This window comes from Trichosurus vulpecula, chromosome 2, assembly GCF_011100635.1.
Source record: "Trichosurus vulpecula isolate mTriVul1 chromosome 2, mTriVul1.pri, whole genome shotgun sequence".
In the NCBI taxonomy this organism is placed as follows: domain Eukaryota; kingdom Metazoa; phylum Chordata; class Mammalia; order Diprotodontia; family Phalangeridae; genus Trichosurus; species Trichosurus vulpecula.
Genome location: NC_050574.1, coordinates 368,176,810 through 368,192,184, shown reverse-complemented (window position 1 = coordinate 368,192,184; position 15,375 = coordinate 368,176,810). Strand labels below are relative to the sequence as shown.

At 41.5% G+C, this 15,375-nt stretch overlaps 1 protein-coding gene across 1 annotated transcript in view; it reads right to left on the bottom strand.

The window, feature by feature from the left end:
* Positions 1 to 221: 221 nt before the first annotated feature.
* The window catches only part of ITSN1 (intersectin 1), a 279,862-nt gene continuing 264,708 nt past the window's right edge, over positions 222 to 15,375 (bottom strand). Inside the window, exons 37-40 of the mRNA XM_036744721.1 lie at positions 8,581 to 8,663; positions 8,139 to 8,222; positions 6,231 to 6,404; positions 222 to 990 (exon numbers count right to left, since the gene is read on the bottom strand). Of these exons, the coding sequence (XP_036600616.1) occupies positions 842 to 990; positions 6,231 to 6,404; positions 8,139 to 8,222; positions 8,581 to 8,663 (490 nt within the window). The 3' untranslated portion in view covers positions 222 to 841. The remainder of the gene's footprint in view (positions 991 to 6,230; positions 6,405 to 8,138; positions 8,223 to 8,580; positions 8,664 to 15,375) is intronic.

The following is a 15,375-nucleotide window of genomic DNA, read 5'->3' as shown; positions in this document are numbered from 1 at the left end:
GTGTTCACACAAGTAGGGTTTCAACAACCCTACTACAGTAGCTGGGAGTGTTTTTTTTTTTAAATTTATAGTGAGACTTACTGAAAAGACCACTTTCAAACAGGCTAAGAATCTCACCACCTGACAGCTGAATAATTTATTTTTAACCATTAATTGCTGTTGCATCTATTCTCCTCAAACCGCACTATTAAGAAAACAACAGCAGGATTCTTCAGCTCAACCAGCTCTTAAAGGCCCAATTCTGTGGCATGTTCAGAAAACCATCTATGCCAAATGATCCCACATCAGCATTCCAAATGAGAACTGTGCAGACCTTAGCTGAAGGCAATGGAGATCTCATGCCCCTAGAATGTATCCAACTCACAGTTTGTCTCTAAACCAGCAGTAAGGGACTGAAATCATTGTCAAAGAGCCTATGTGGGGGCTACAAGGAGGCAGACGCTGGAAGAGTTACATAAAGTCTTCAAAAATAGAGATGTTGCACTATTGAATCAACTATACGGTAAAGAGAATGGGTGGAGCCAACCACAGGACAGGTCAGACTTTTGAACAAGACTCCGTTTTGGCTCTAGCTATAGGATTTCAGAAACCCTAGAAACTAGAGCGAAAGCCTACATGTGAAAACACAGATTTGCCTCATACTTTAGGATTGGTTGTTTTGGGAAGGATTGTCAAAAGGTGATCTTGGGAGCTCAAGGAGCCCCTCACCCCTAATTTAACCCCATTGATTTATAGATGAATGAATCGCAGTGGCTATTTAGAAAAATAATACCAAATTCCAGATAATTTCTGCAGGGCTCTGGTGCTGGGATGAGAAGGCTATGGTGGGGGCCCTGCCCCACTACGGTTCATCAAAGAGCTGCAGATCCAGTCGGACAACAATCTCCCCTGTTGGAACTTCATGTAGAAGGAGGCATTTGGTAACTGGCCCCTTTGACCCCTGGTCTTTCTTGATGTCTGCCACACGGATTTCTGTCCGACCCAAAAAATCTAAAATTAAAAAAGAAAAAAAAAAGTAAGAGAACTTACCACTATTTTCCAATGTCAACATGTCACACGTTCTCTCTCTCTCTCACTCTCTCTCACTCTCTTTCTCTCCATGATTTTACTTTCCTTAGAATTCTGAAAGGTTTTATTTTGTACCCTTCTTGGTGCAATGGAAAAACTCCAGACTGGGAGACAGAAGTCCTGAATTCTAGTCCTTCTTCCATCACTACCTAGCTATGTGACCTTAACTGCATCACTAAACTTCTCCAGGCCTTAATTTCCTCATTATATTGACCCTCGTCATTTCCCAGAGTCACTGAAAGTAAATGAGGTAATAGGTGATGTGAATGTGCTTTAAAAGTGACAAAGTCTATTCAAAGTAACAAGCATCTAATAAGGCCTAATAAGTGCCAGGCACTGTGCTAGGTAATTTATAAACATTAAAATTATCATGGCAGCTAGGTGGCACACTGAGTAGAGCACCTACCCTGGAGTCAGGAGGACCTGAGTTCAAATCTGGCCTCAGACACTTGACACACTTACTAGATGTGTGACCTTGGGCAAGTCTCTTAACCCCAATTGCCCTGCCTTCTCCCCTCCAAAAAAAAAAAAACCAACAACAACTCTGTGAGGTAGCTGCTATTATCCCCATTTTATAGTTGAGAAAACCAAGGCAGACAGAAGTTAAATGACATGCCAAGGATTATACAGTTAGTAAGTGTCTGAGGCTGGATTGGAACTCAGGTCTTCCTGACTCCAGGCCCAGCACTCTAAATATTGTACCGCCCAGCTGCCTTAGACATTCAGTTCAAATGGGTGTCTACTATAAGAAATACCGTTCTTTCAAATCTCCTTTGTAAGTGCTGGAATCTGTCCATTGGACAGGGAGGGAGTATTTCTCCCCAGATGAGAATTACAGAGGAAATCCTTTGCTATAAGCATTGCACTAGAAAGGCACACTTGTAGGCCAGCAAGAGTGTTAATGAGGCTATGCTTTGTTATGGACTCTTAGCCGCAACCTCCAACTCCACCAGTTGGAATAAGAATTTGACAACCTTCACAATGAGGAGTCTGTGAGTGTAAAAGAGAGGGAGTCTTTTGCCAGGATAATATCACAGCATTATCAAACAGGGAGACAGTTTCAGAGTCCAACAAATAGCGGACTAGATGTTTGCTCTGATCCTCATGACCTCTTGATGCTCTCCAAATAGAAATTATGTGCCAAAGATAAAGCAGCTTAACTATCTCCATGACATACACCCAAAAGAAAGTTTTTAAAACTTCATGAATTGATGCCTACACTGACCTTTCCCGCCACCCACCCACTGACAGTAAGACTGCTCTAGCCAATGCGCCTATGAGCTTGCAACAAAACCCAACCCCATACCCCAGTCCTCTCTTTCCTCTTTCCAGTGCTGTGGGGATTTGGGCTCCAGGCTGCAGAAGTTTACTGGGGCCTCACTGGCAAGCAGTGTGCCAGCATTCTGTGCTATAAAAGATTTCTACGAGAGAGGAGGAATAGAGGGAAAGGATCAGGACACCTATCTGAGCTCAACCTCACATCCTCCTCACTCCACCTCCCAGAGCCTTAGAGATCCAAACTCCAAATGACATAAACCATCCCTGGATGTAGAGTCACCCCTCTAAACTTCTAGGCCAGAGAACTGAGGGAAGGAGGGAATGAGATAGGACACCATTGTGGGGAGGGAGGGAAGCCATGTGGCATTCTACTAATCTTGAGCAAATGAGCCCAGCATCAAGCTGGTGCCAGTTCTGTCTATCCAATAGTCACTTGGGGCAGAGACCCAAGGTCTTAGGAAGAAGAAAACTCAAATATCTTGAATGTAAGGAGATAAATCAACAGGGAAAACATTAACAGCAGAAGGAAACATAACCATCACATTTAGTAAATGAGTGGAAGTGTCTATGAATAAACACTACAAAACAAAGGCAAATGATTCAACATTTGATGAAGGAGGACTGTGTGGAATTTGAGGAGAATATGGAACTACAACACACTGTTACTGAGTGGTTTAAAAGGGAAATGGGATCTATGGGAGTAGAATTTATATCCTGCATAAGACAAATAATAGGCAGAAGAGAAAAACTTAACTCTGTGATAACAAATCTCACCAAAGGAACAAAAGAAAGAATACAATTAGGAGTACAGAAGTGAAGGACACTCTCAAAGAAGAGAAGCAAAAAGCAATTATATTAAAAGAAAACATGTTTTCTAACCGAGCAAAACAGACTGATCTCAAAAACAGGATATGTAGAGACAATCTAAAGATTATAGGTCTCCCAGAAGAAAAAAATCTGAACTATAATGCAAGAAATAATACTTTTCTGCCCACAACTTCTGAATACAGAAAATGAAATAACTATTAAAAGAACTTCTAAACCATCTCCAGAAAAATACAAAAACTCAAGACACATAGTGTTAAATTTAACAATTCATTTCAGAAACAAGTTTTATAAGTGACCAGGAGGAGGACCTTCATATACAAAGGGAAGGACATTTGAATATCACAAGGCTGTTCTGTACCCACTGGAAAATGCAGGAAGGAATGGAATAAGGTATTCCAAAGAGCAAATGGAGCCCAGGGTGACCTACCCCGTAAATCTGGGCTTAAACATAAACGGAAAAAAAATGGACATTTAATAACATAGAGGTGTTTGAAGCATCCTTAGAAAGAAAACCAGAGATGAAGGTATTATTTGCTCCTTGAACACCCCAGGCAATAGAACTACAAGAGTGGTGATCAAACACAGCAGCCAAAGATAGCAATAGTAACAGAGTGACAGTAGAAACTAGTAAGAGACTTCCTTCTAAATGTACACAAAGGGTCGGGGATGAAGCGGAAATCTGGTGGAGGTAAGAGCGAGGAGGCCAGCTCCGCACATCATGGATGAAAACTGGCAACACCCTACAGGCGAATCAATGTTCTGTGTGGGAGGGTACATGAAAAGGGAAGGGTAGCAGTGGAGAGAGAAAGAAGTGTGTAATGTGCCCAAGTCCAATGGAGGGCTAGCAATGAGGGGAAGGTGACCCCTGTGGTCTCTCTGGAAGAGAAAAGCCTTCAGGGGAATGGGTGACAAGGAAGGAAGGAAAAAAAGGATGGTCTTGTTTTGGTAGTGGGAGGGGATTCCACTGATGAATGTTCCCAAGAGTGAAGAGAGATGTTCTGTGAAAGGAGATGGAGACTTTGTTCTGGACATTGTCTGAGATATTTGATGCTTGAAAAGACTCCTTATCCTACCCTGGGAGGAGGGTAATTAGAATTCCTGAGGGCACCCGGGAGAGTAGGAGGACTCAGGGAAGAGATGGAGGAGGAGGGGGGGAGGAGGAGGTGGGAGGAGGAGTGGGGAAAGGAGGAGAAGGGAGGGGCAGGAGGAGGAGGAGGTGAAGATAACCAGGAAGAAGGAATAGTTTAGTGGTAGGTGGCATAATCAGGGACTTTGGAGGCTGGGGCGGGGAGGGGAGGGCAGCACCGTGTCCTGTTATGGGGCAGGAATTAGTATTGTTCTGTCACCTGCAGGAACTAGCATTGTTTTGGGAGTGAAGTACCATGGAAAAGCAGCAGAAACTGCCTAGAGTTGAGAATGGATACCTCTGAAGTTTTGATTCTATGAGGGATAGAGAGAATAAAGACTATAGGGGTCAAGAAATAGAGAACGGGAGCAGCTAGGTGGTATAGTGTGTAGAGCACCTCCCCTAGAGTCAGGAGGACCTGAGTTCAAATCCAGCCTCAGACACCTGACACACTTGCTAGCTGGGTGACCTTGGGCAAGTCACTTAACCCCAATCGCCCTGCCTTCTCCTCTCCAAAAACAAACAAACAAACAAAAAACCCACAAGAACTAGAGAATGAGGATCTCGAGTACACAGCACAGGAGGATATACAATGAAGAGAATGAGAGAAATCATCTCTGGAAAGAGGTGCCAAAAAATGAAATTTAAAAAGACTAATGAGCAGGGCTAGTTAAAGGTGAGGAGAGGAAGGGGGGTGATCTACTAGACTAACTGAGAGGGGGAAAAAGTAGGGACAAATTAAATAACCAAATAAAAATAGGGGGAAATGAATTAATAACCAAAATTCCAAAGGGAAAGGTGTAATAAATAAATGGAAAGGGGGTTCATGTGCAGGAGGAAAAGAGTTAGTGGGAATAGAGACACCTTAGAAAAGATTAAGCTAAAGCAACTGAAGAGACATAGTACTGTGCTTATAGTAGAAAAAGAAAAAAAATCCTAACTTGAAAAAACCCAACATTAGAGACAAATGGAGGAAAATATAATTCTTATTCTCATATCTTTACATGTAAATGGATTTTAAAAATCCAATAAAAAGAAAGCATGACAGACTGGAAAAGAAAACGAAATTCTACAATCTGTTGCTCGCAAGAAACACATTTTAAAAACAGACATGCACAAAATAAAACTTAGGGGATGGAAAAAAAAATTTACTATACATCAAAGAAATACAAAAAAACCCCTGGAGTTAAACTCATCATCAAGCCAGGATTAGTGCTTTGTGTGGATCTAGTTCCAATTTAAAAATAGAACCCAGACCTGCAACCTGAATCAGAACCTAGAAGTGCCTCTTCACAAGATAAAATTGCCCATGTGGCTTCTTTTGTGCAGACTAATAAGAGTGGGAAGATACCTACTACTTTGAAGTATACAGAGTCTGGCTTACTTCCCACATTTACCCAGTGAGCTTTGGAATTTGTTTCACAGGGTGCATACTGCTCCATAAGTCTTCACTGCCCAATCTCCCAACTTTATCAGTTACCAGCAGGAGGAAGAAAGGTCATTGTCAGGGCCTAAAGGAATGCAACAGTGTGATCATAGAGGTACGTAAGCCATCTTGATTGGTAGAGGTATTGAGATTCTAGATCGCTACCTAGAATTCCTACTGCCAAATGCTTTATGTCTCCACCCCTGATCCTAAAGTACAATGGCCATTCTTATATAGGTGGTACTCGAGAAATATTTGTTGAATGAATGAATGAATGAGTGAATTAGTTGGGTATCAGGTAGGGATTCTTTTTGAGAAGCTCCACGTGAGACAATTTCTTCTTTGGTGCCATCTTTACCTTTGGTCATCCCTTCTCTCAAAAATAAAATCCAAGATGTTTTAAGGTCCGAATACTCTAAGATAAAGCAAGTGCTCTGGAAGTGGAAATGGAGTGTCAAGGAGAGGAAGAGCTTATAACCAGTTTGAATGCTGGTTTATACTCACCATCGGGAGAGAACTGGTCCCTCTCAAACACAGTTATACAGAGGACATCCTGCTCTAGGTCCTTGATGAAGAACTGGCAGTTGGAATTCCACTTGGGGTTCAGTGTGTCCTGTATTGTCTTTGTAATATGGCACTGGGAGCCCATTGTCACCTCACAATAGGGATTACTCTTACCTGGATTGAATAAAATAAGTGACTAGCTCATTTCTGTCCTTTTATATGTACAGTTTTATAGGTGAACACAGCCACAGTTGTCAGCAATATTATTCCCTCCCACCCTCAAACCTAACCCCCTGCTGCAATGTCATCTTAACGAACTAAATCAAATAAATAAACCAAAATAGTAACTCCCACTAAGCAGCACTATTTCAGGAAACAAATGAGAGCCAAAATGTTGATCCACTAAGTATGAATCTACTAGACTATTTTGAGCTCTAGCCCTGCATGGTATGTTCCCACCAGGATGTCTCGACAAAAGCTTAATGCAACATGTCCAAAACTGAACTCCTCAAACTGGCCCTTCTTCAAACTTCCCTGTTACCGTCGAGGACTCCACATTCCTTATAGTGATGCAGGGTCACGCCCTCAGAATCCTTTTGGACTCAGCCCTCTTATTTACACCCCATACTTGGTCAGTGGACAAGCATTAATTAAGCACTTACTAGGTGCCAGGGACTGTGCCAAGTGCTAGGGAAACAAGCACCAAGAAAGAAACAATCCCTACACTCAACTGTCCAGTCCCGCTGACTGTACCTTGCATCTGTCTCCTCTTGACTCATATGGCCACCACTCTATTTTTGACTCATCACCAGTCATCCAGAGTAGTGTAATAGCCTCCTAATTGGCCGTAATGTCTCCATTCTCTCTGTTCTCCAAATCCATCCTTGACACATAGCAAAATAATCTTCCTAAGGTTCAGGTCTTACAATGCCATTCACTTACCCTCTAAATAGTCTGCCATTTCCCATCATCTTTAGAATAAATTATAAAATTCTTACCTTAGCATTCAAGGCTCTTCTCCACCTGGCACCTATTTCCCTTTCCAGCCTTATTTCATAGTACTCTTTTTCCTACACTCTTAGCCAAATAGAAGGATTTGCTCTTTCCTAAACTAAACATTCCCTCTCTCCTCTATGCATTTGTATAAACTGTCCCTCAGTCTTGGAATGCGCTCCCTACTCACCTCTGCCTTTTAGTCAATCGGTCAATGAGCATTTGTTAAGTCCTGGAGATACAAAGAAAGGGAGAGAGAGTCCCTGCTCTCAAGCACCTCACTTCTAATGAGGGAAATGACATGTAAACAATCATGTACAAACAAGATTTGTACAGGATAAATAGGAAGTAACTCACAGAGGGAAGGGGCTAGTGTTAGGGAGGATCATGTAGGAGGTGGGATTTTGGCTGACATCTGATGGAAGGCAAGGAAACCAGAAGGGAGAACATTTCTGGGATGTGGGACGGCCGGTATAAATACTTCTTCAAAACCTCAGCTGAGGCACCACCTTCTACATATAATCTTCCCTGATCTCTTCGTCTCCAAATTATCTAGTGGTATGCTTATCTATATACGTGGTGTGTCCCCTCACTAGAATGGAGCAAGTGCCTTGGAGTTGGAGACTAGGTTGTTTTTGTCTCTGATTACCAGCATCCAGAACAGTACCATCTACTTAATAAATGTGTGCCGGGTAGAACTAAAATGTACTTTTAAAACATCCACCTACTTTTCTTCACACTTTGACCTTTGTAATTATTTGGGACTATATACTTCCTGTAATAGTACTCCCTTTTAGATAGATCTCTTACTTACACATAGGATGGTGGCCAGGAAAATAGTTCTGGACATTTCATGGGTGTTGGAAAGAAAAATGAGGTTCTGATAGGGAAGAAAAAACAAAAAGATATCCTTACCATGTGACCAACAGGGCTTTAATTCAATGCCTTCAACAATGTTCACCATCAACCTCCCGATACCTGTTGCCCTTTGGGAACGAACTGCGATGGGGGGGTGAAAAGGATGCCAAGTATTACAATTTAACATTTTGATGTCCTGCTTTCCCACCTCCATCTCCCTCAACCCACATCCCATATTTCTTTCCCTTCTCTATCCCACAAAATAATAGTTTCGTATTTCCCACTAAAAAGAACGATGAGCCATACTTTTTGTTTTCAGAATGAACTCTCCACTCCTTATCCCATACTCAATTCCCCCTCAGCATCCACCCCACTTTTTGCTACCCTTCTCAATTTCTGGCAGTATCTCCTAGCTCTGAGGATCCTGGTTTGAGCCAGGATGAACCCCTGGAACTGATCCTAAAAGAAAATATTACCCATGATGCTGTATGTTACCAACCTAAGTATGCCTTTTCCCTCTTCTTTTTCTCAGTTTCAATGTAGAATTCAGAAGCAGCTTTAATTTTCTGTACCCAGGCAGTTCTTAGAAAGGAGAGGAGAGAAAGATGCTAAATCAAACTCAGTCTGAGGATCTCAGTGCCCAGCACAGTACGAGTACATACAATAATAAATATTTGTTGAATGAATGAGTGATGGCTGCTGTATGTGCACAAAGTCATTCAACAGCATTCATTAAGAGATTATATGTGCTAAAACCTGTGCTAAGTGCCAGGAACCCCCCAAAAAGGCAAAAGCAGTCTGTGTCTTCAAGGAGCTCACATTCTAATGGAGGAGATAAGCATAAAAATGATTAGGTATATATAAGATCTATATAAAGTAGACAAAAGATAACCTCAAAGGGGAAGGAAGCTGGGGGGAATGGGAAAGGTCTCCTGAAGGTGGGACTTGAGCTGAGCCCTGAAGGAAGCCAGGGAGATGAAGAGGTTAAAGATGAGGATGGAGTACACTCTAGGTAAGGGGGAAAGCCAGTGCAAAGACATAGAGACAGGAGATGGAATACTATGGGGGAGGAACAGCAGATAGGCCAGTGTGGCTGGATTATATGGTGCCAAACTGAAGCCTGGGAAAGACCTTAATTTAGAAAGGCCAAGGTCATCCACTGCATCCTGGGCCATTGCCAGTTGTCCTGACTTTTGCCTTGCCACTGGACTTCAATGACTCTGGAGGAGAGAGTGAGGCTGACAACTTTACCCAGCCCAGCCTCACTTAAATCCAATTCATTTGCAAGTTAAGACATCGCCTTCATGATGTCATTGGTCCTTTTCAAGAACAAAGGACAAACAACATTGTAGAGTGTATGAAGGGAAGTAGACTGTAGGAAGACTAGGAAGGTAGAAAAGGACCAGGTCATGAAGAGGTTTAAAAGCCCAGCAGAGGATTTTATATTTCATAATGGAAGTAAAAGGAAGCCACTGGAATTTATTGAATGGGGAGTGGGGGTTGGAAATCAGACCTATGCTTTAGGAAAATTACTTGAGCAGCTCAGTAGAGGATGAATTTGAGTGGGAAGAGAAACGAGGCAGCAAGTCCATTTAGAAAGCTACTGCAGTACTCTAAGAGAGAGGTGAGGAAGGCATGAATTAAGATGGTGGCTATGAGAGTGGAGAGAAGAGGACAAATATGAGAGATGTTGTGAAGGCAGAAACAGCAAGATTTGATAAAACATTTGAAAAAGATTCAATATATAGGGTGTGAGAGAAATTGAACATGACTTCAAAATTGTGAGCTTGGATGACTCTGAGGATGTGCTGCCCTCATCAATAACAAGTTAGTTTTTAAGAGAAGAGGATTTTTGTGGAAAGATACTCAGTTCTGGGACATGTTGAGATCAAGGCACCTATGGAACATCAAGTTTGAAATATCTAAATTGGTGGTATAGAACTGGGGTTTAGGAAGGAGATTAGGACTGTATATATGGGGATAGGGAGTGGACTCAGGATTTCATCAGTTAATGAAACTTCCACTACCAATGCTAGCTGATATCGTGTCTGCGACTTATAGTTTGTAGAAAATTGCCTAGGACATTGGAAAGTTGAGCAATTTGCTCATTCACACAACCAACATAGGCATGTCTTTAGGCAACAGGGAAAGAGTCAGCACAATAGGAACAGTTTGAGAATGAGATAATGAGAATGAGATACAGAGACAGAGAGACAGAGACAGAGACACAGACACAGAGACACAGAGAGAGACAGAGAGAGAAAGAGAGAGAGAGAGAGAGAGAGAGAGAGAGAGAAAGGGAGAAAGACAGACAGACAGACAGAGAAAAAGATAGAGACAGACAGAGAGAAAGGAGATGATGCGGGGACAATCTGATTGGAAAAGATTAGAGGAGATGGGATCAAAAATACTTCTAGAGGGACTGGCCTTAGCAAAAAGAGCCACCTCTTCATCCAAGACCAAAAGGAGGAGATTGTGGAAAAGAAAGCCTGAGTGATGTAAAATACGGAAGAGAAGAGAAAAGAGAGCTCTTTCTTGGTCAGTGACCTCAATTTTTTCTGTGAAGTATGAAGAGGTCCTCAGGAGAGATGGTATGATCACAGAGTACCATGAGAGGTTTGAAGAGAAATGAGAAGGTTTAGACCAACCACTGTGGAACTTATTGAATCAATTAGGGAGGAGCAGAACTATTGCCTTCTTATGGTGAAGGCACAATTGAGATTAAATAACTTAAATCTGTAGTGGAACCAATCACCACTGTTTCATGATTTTCTCCAGCTCTGTTCGGCAGCATGGGAACAGGGGAGACAGAGACAGATAGTGTGTGCTTGGCAAAGGGTTCTGTTTGGGAAGTTGGGATCTGTCATAGAATGGGGGGCAAGGGATTTGACAGTAGAGAATAATGCAGAGTTAAACGGGTTCCCCAAGGAGTTAGGACAGAGGAGGGAGAAGACTGCAATTACTGCAAGGGTTTTGGTCTGAGAAGAACTGAGTGATGGAGGGAATGAAGGGACAAAGGGAGAGAGAGGTGAGGGGGAAGAATAGGGTGAAGAGATGGGAAAGGCAAAATGATAAAAGATCATGATTATATAAAAGAATTTCAGAGTTCATGAACAGGGAAATAGAAAACTTGTGTTTGATGGTCAGATCAAAGGTATGATGATTTTGGGGGTACAGTTGGGGTGGAATGGAGGAGGAGGTCATGGGAATTGAGTAGGTCTGAAGAACTAAGAAATTAGGGTGTTTGGAGGACCACTGATATGCATGTGGACGTTCCTTAGTATGAAGTCAGGAGGTAGGGAAAGAATTCCAGATGCTGAATTCTTTGAGGTGGAAGGAAAACGTTCTGGGGGGTGATGGAGAATGGCCATCAGGATCTGGATTGGCTGATAAATTTGGATAGTCTGAAACTCAAAGGAGGAGAGGTTGCCAAATGACAGATGTAGAGGGAGGGTGGAGATAGCCATGGGAAGCAAGTGGAATCTGAGTCAGAGAGGCATGAGAGAAAGTGGTGAGGGAAGTAGTGTGATCAGCAGGAAGCGGGTCTCAGGGAGAACTAGAAGACAGAAAGTGTGAGCAAGGAGGAGTTTTAAGATGAAAGGAACTAATTCCAGACAGTGCTTCATACTTTTCTAAGGTGCTTTATATTTAAACAAGACTTCAAGAGTCTTCTTTACAGAGGGAAAAGCAGGGACATTGAGGGGTCAAAGTTTATAGCAGTGAGTCAGGGTGGGGAGGATAGAACCTATGTGGGAGTTAACCTATGAGGACAGAAGCTGTGTATTCTGGCTCCGTGTTAGACTCCAAGCACAGACTAGTCTGACTTTCAAGAGCAAATAAAGTTCCATTTATAATCATTTTAGAGCCCAGATCCTGAAACAGTATACATGCCAACCCTGAAACAGAGCTTTGTAAATGGGCAGCTGAGCATGAGGAAAAATGGCTACACTGAAAGTTTACTAAAATTTATTACATTCCTGTATCAGTGGTTTGTGCTCCAAACTCCCCAAACATGTAATAGGTAGGACGAATTTTTAGTTAGCCACACACATTTTATATGTTTTATAAATTATTTATAGGAAGATTTTAAGTTTGAAATTGAGTTGCTTTGCTCTATCAACTGGCATATTATGCAAACTAAGGTCAATTTTGTTTCTTTTATTTTGCTATTCTGGTATCTCTGAGTATAGGACCTTCCTCCACCTTCCCCTCCCTCCAATGAAATTATTCTGTAAGTAATAGCTTCAGTGCCTGGACACTGAGAGTTGTATAATCACATAATTAGCATGTGTCGGACATGAACCTAACTTCAAGGCCAGGTTTCTACCCACTACATCATCCTGTCACTCAATGTTAATTTTAGTCTAAATAGAATAAATTAGGAAGACAAATCTTAATGCATTCCCCAAAAGCAACTTTTGAAGACTTGTAAGTTGATCTCCCTGAAAGCTGCAACCACTCTGCTACCCTTTCTCTACTTACAGTATGGACTCCCACCAGGGAGAGAAACTGCAAGCAGAGCCTTCTCTTGGTTCTGTTTATTCATTTCACTGCTAGCATCACCACCCCCTTCCCATGATCAGAGATAGAAGATGACAGAATTTCAGATTTAGAAGGGATGTTAGAGAATATCTAGGTCAGCTTGTACCTACATAGGTATGGCTTTGACAATAATCCCTGGAAAATGACAGGTGTGTAACAGCATACAACATATGGACGTGTTTATGTTCTATGTGAAGACTACCAGCAATGGGGCACTCACTACCTGACAAGGCCACTTATTCTCCTGTGGGAATAGTTCGAACTGGTAGAAAGTTCTTCCTTATATTCAATAAGATCAGCTTCTCTGTAACCTGACACTCATGGCTTCTTGTTCTACCTGATAGGGTCCAAGGAGAATAAGTCTAATCTCTCTTATAGAATAGCCCTCCAAATACTTGAAGATATCAAAAGAATCTCCTCTTCAGGAAAAACAAATTGGGGCCTCTTGCCGAAGACCATTATTTATACAATGATGAGAAAGCTTCATTACAATACTGTCGTTGGAGTCCATGCCATGGAGTTGCCTTATAATAGGTCATTGATGTACTTCAGTAAATAACAACTAAATAAATAAATAAATAAATAAATGAATGAATGAATGAATGAATGAATGAATAAATAAATAAATAAGTAAATAAAGAATTTCATTACATGACTAACAGAATAGAATAAGGTTCCAAATGGGTTATTTATTGAACTGGTTTCCATTCTGTCTCCATATTTGTGTGCGGTGTGACTAGCTGATTAAATTGTAAAAACATAACAAATGGACTTAGTTTATTCACACGTAAAACAATAATGATTATGATGATGATAAAAATAAAATAATATTAAGATTCCATGGAAAGTCCATAGGAAAGCACTGAACAGAAGACACAGAAACCAGACTCTTCCTTTCTTCCTCCCTTTACTGAGGATACTGCAAATATTGATCTTATTCAATGACATTAGGCAGACCTCTCTCTTTAGGCTCTGCCCAAGGGAAGACCCAAAGTCAATATTATAATTGGAAGTCACCTTAAATCAAAGAGTAAAGAACGCTGGGGAGAACACCAAAGCAGGATGTTCCCCCTTCCTTTACTAGAGGAGCGAATCAAAGTTAATGAGCTAATTTGCTTCATTTTCCCTCATGCTGAGTTGGATACTGGGGGCATTGTCCACAAATTTATTCTTCACAAAATCCCTCTTGTGAAAAAATTTCATTTCCAAAAGTTTTTGTGAAAAATTTCATTCTAATACATTTTTTGTCATTTGAATTGAATCAAAGTCCCCAAACTACAGCAAAATGTACCCAAAGCAGAGAAATATGCTGTTAGCCCAGAGAAAGCCCTGATTTAAGTAAAATGACTGAAAAAGGATGTGGCTCTGGAGTGTTCATCAGTCATCCGCCCCCTGCTGGCTGTAATGCATTCCAGCACTGATTCTCAGTCTTGGCTTTGCCACACCACAAGGTGTCACTATTTATCTCCAGGGTATCATGAAATTAAGAAGCAATTTTCCCCAAATGATGGAAAGGGGAAAGAAGAGACAACGGTGTGCCTAGAGCTACAGGCATTTAGCTTCCCCTGATTTCCTGGGCTTACTTAAACATACTGGGAATTACCCGCAGTGCTGGATGGCCATTTGTTGAGTATGTTTTGAACATAGCTTGCACTAGATGGCCAAATAAGACCTCTTTCCAACTTGAAAATTCTTGGATTCTAGAATTCAGTGACTAGTGCAGAGACAAGGGGAGAGAGGGAATTCTAGGGCAAGTGAGAAGTTGAGTGAACGTTCTCCAGCTTGCATTGAACACCAAAGAGGGACTACGTTGGGGGCATCTGGGTCTTGGCATATTCCCCTAAAGAGCCTATATACTAATGTGGAAACATAAAGATAAGAGGCTGTTAATAAGTTTGATATTTTATTATATCAAGTCAAGTCAACAAGCATTTAATTAAGTGCCTACCATGTGCCAGGCACTGTGTAAAGCTGAATCAGGTATTTTCTGGGACAGGAAGAAAAAGAGAGTGGCAGCTGTAAGAAGAGCATGAGTTAAAGGAGAACAACCGACTGACTTCAGATGACAGTTGCATAAAAGCTCACAGCATCCTCTTTAGAGGCATTTTGTGAAAGGACAGGTGGGGAATCAATCAATGCATTTGTCAGAGGAAACAAGGCACAAAAGAAAGCTCTCTGCACTAGAAGAGCTGGGTTCTAATCCCAGTCCCATCATCCATTTATTAGTTGAGCATTCTTGTGCAGGGGTAGCTGGTAGCCCAGTACACAGAGCGCTAGGCCTAAATCAGGAAAACCCGAGTTCAAATCCTGCCTCAGGATTTATTAGTTGTGTGGCTCTAGGCAAGTAATTTTAAAATGTCTTTTGCCTCAGTTTCCTCAACTACCAAATGGAGATAATAATAGCACCCAGTTTACAGGGTTACTGCGAAGATCTAATGATTTAATATTTGCAATAACACGGTGCCTGGCACATAGTAGGCACTTAACCAATCAATGAATTAATATATCCCTTCCCCTGGGACGAGTCGCTTGCCTCAGTTTCCTCAGCCATAAAATGAATGCCTGTCCTGAATACCTCATAAGGTTACAAAGAAGCATTAAAATAAGATATAATATTTGAAAGTGCTTTGAAAACTATTAAACTATGCCATTATATAAAAGATGGTGGTAGCATTATTAAAACAACAATAAGACCTCCGTTCAACTCATGTAAATGGTGTACGAAGGCGAGAGGGGTGAATGTGAGAGAACC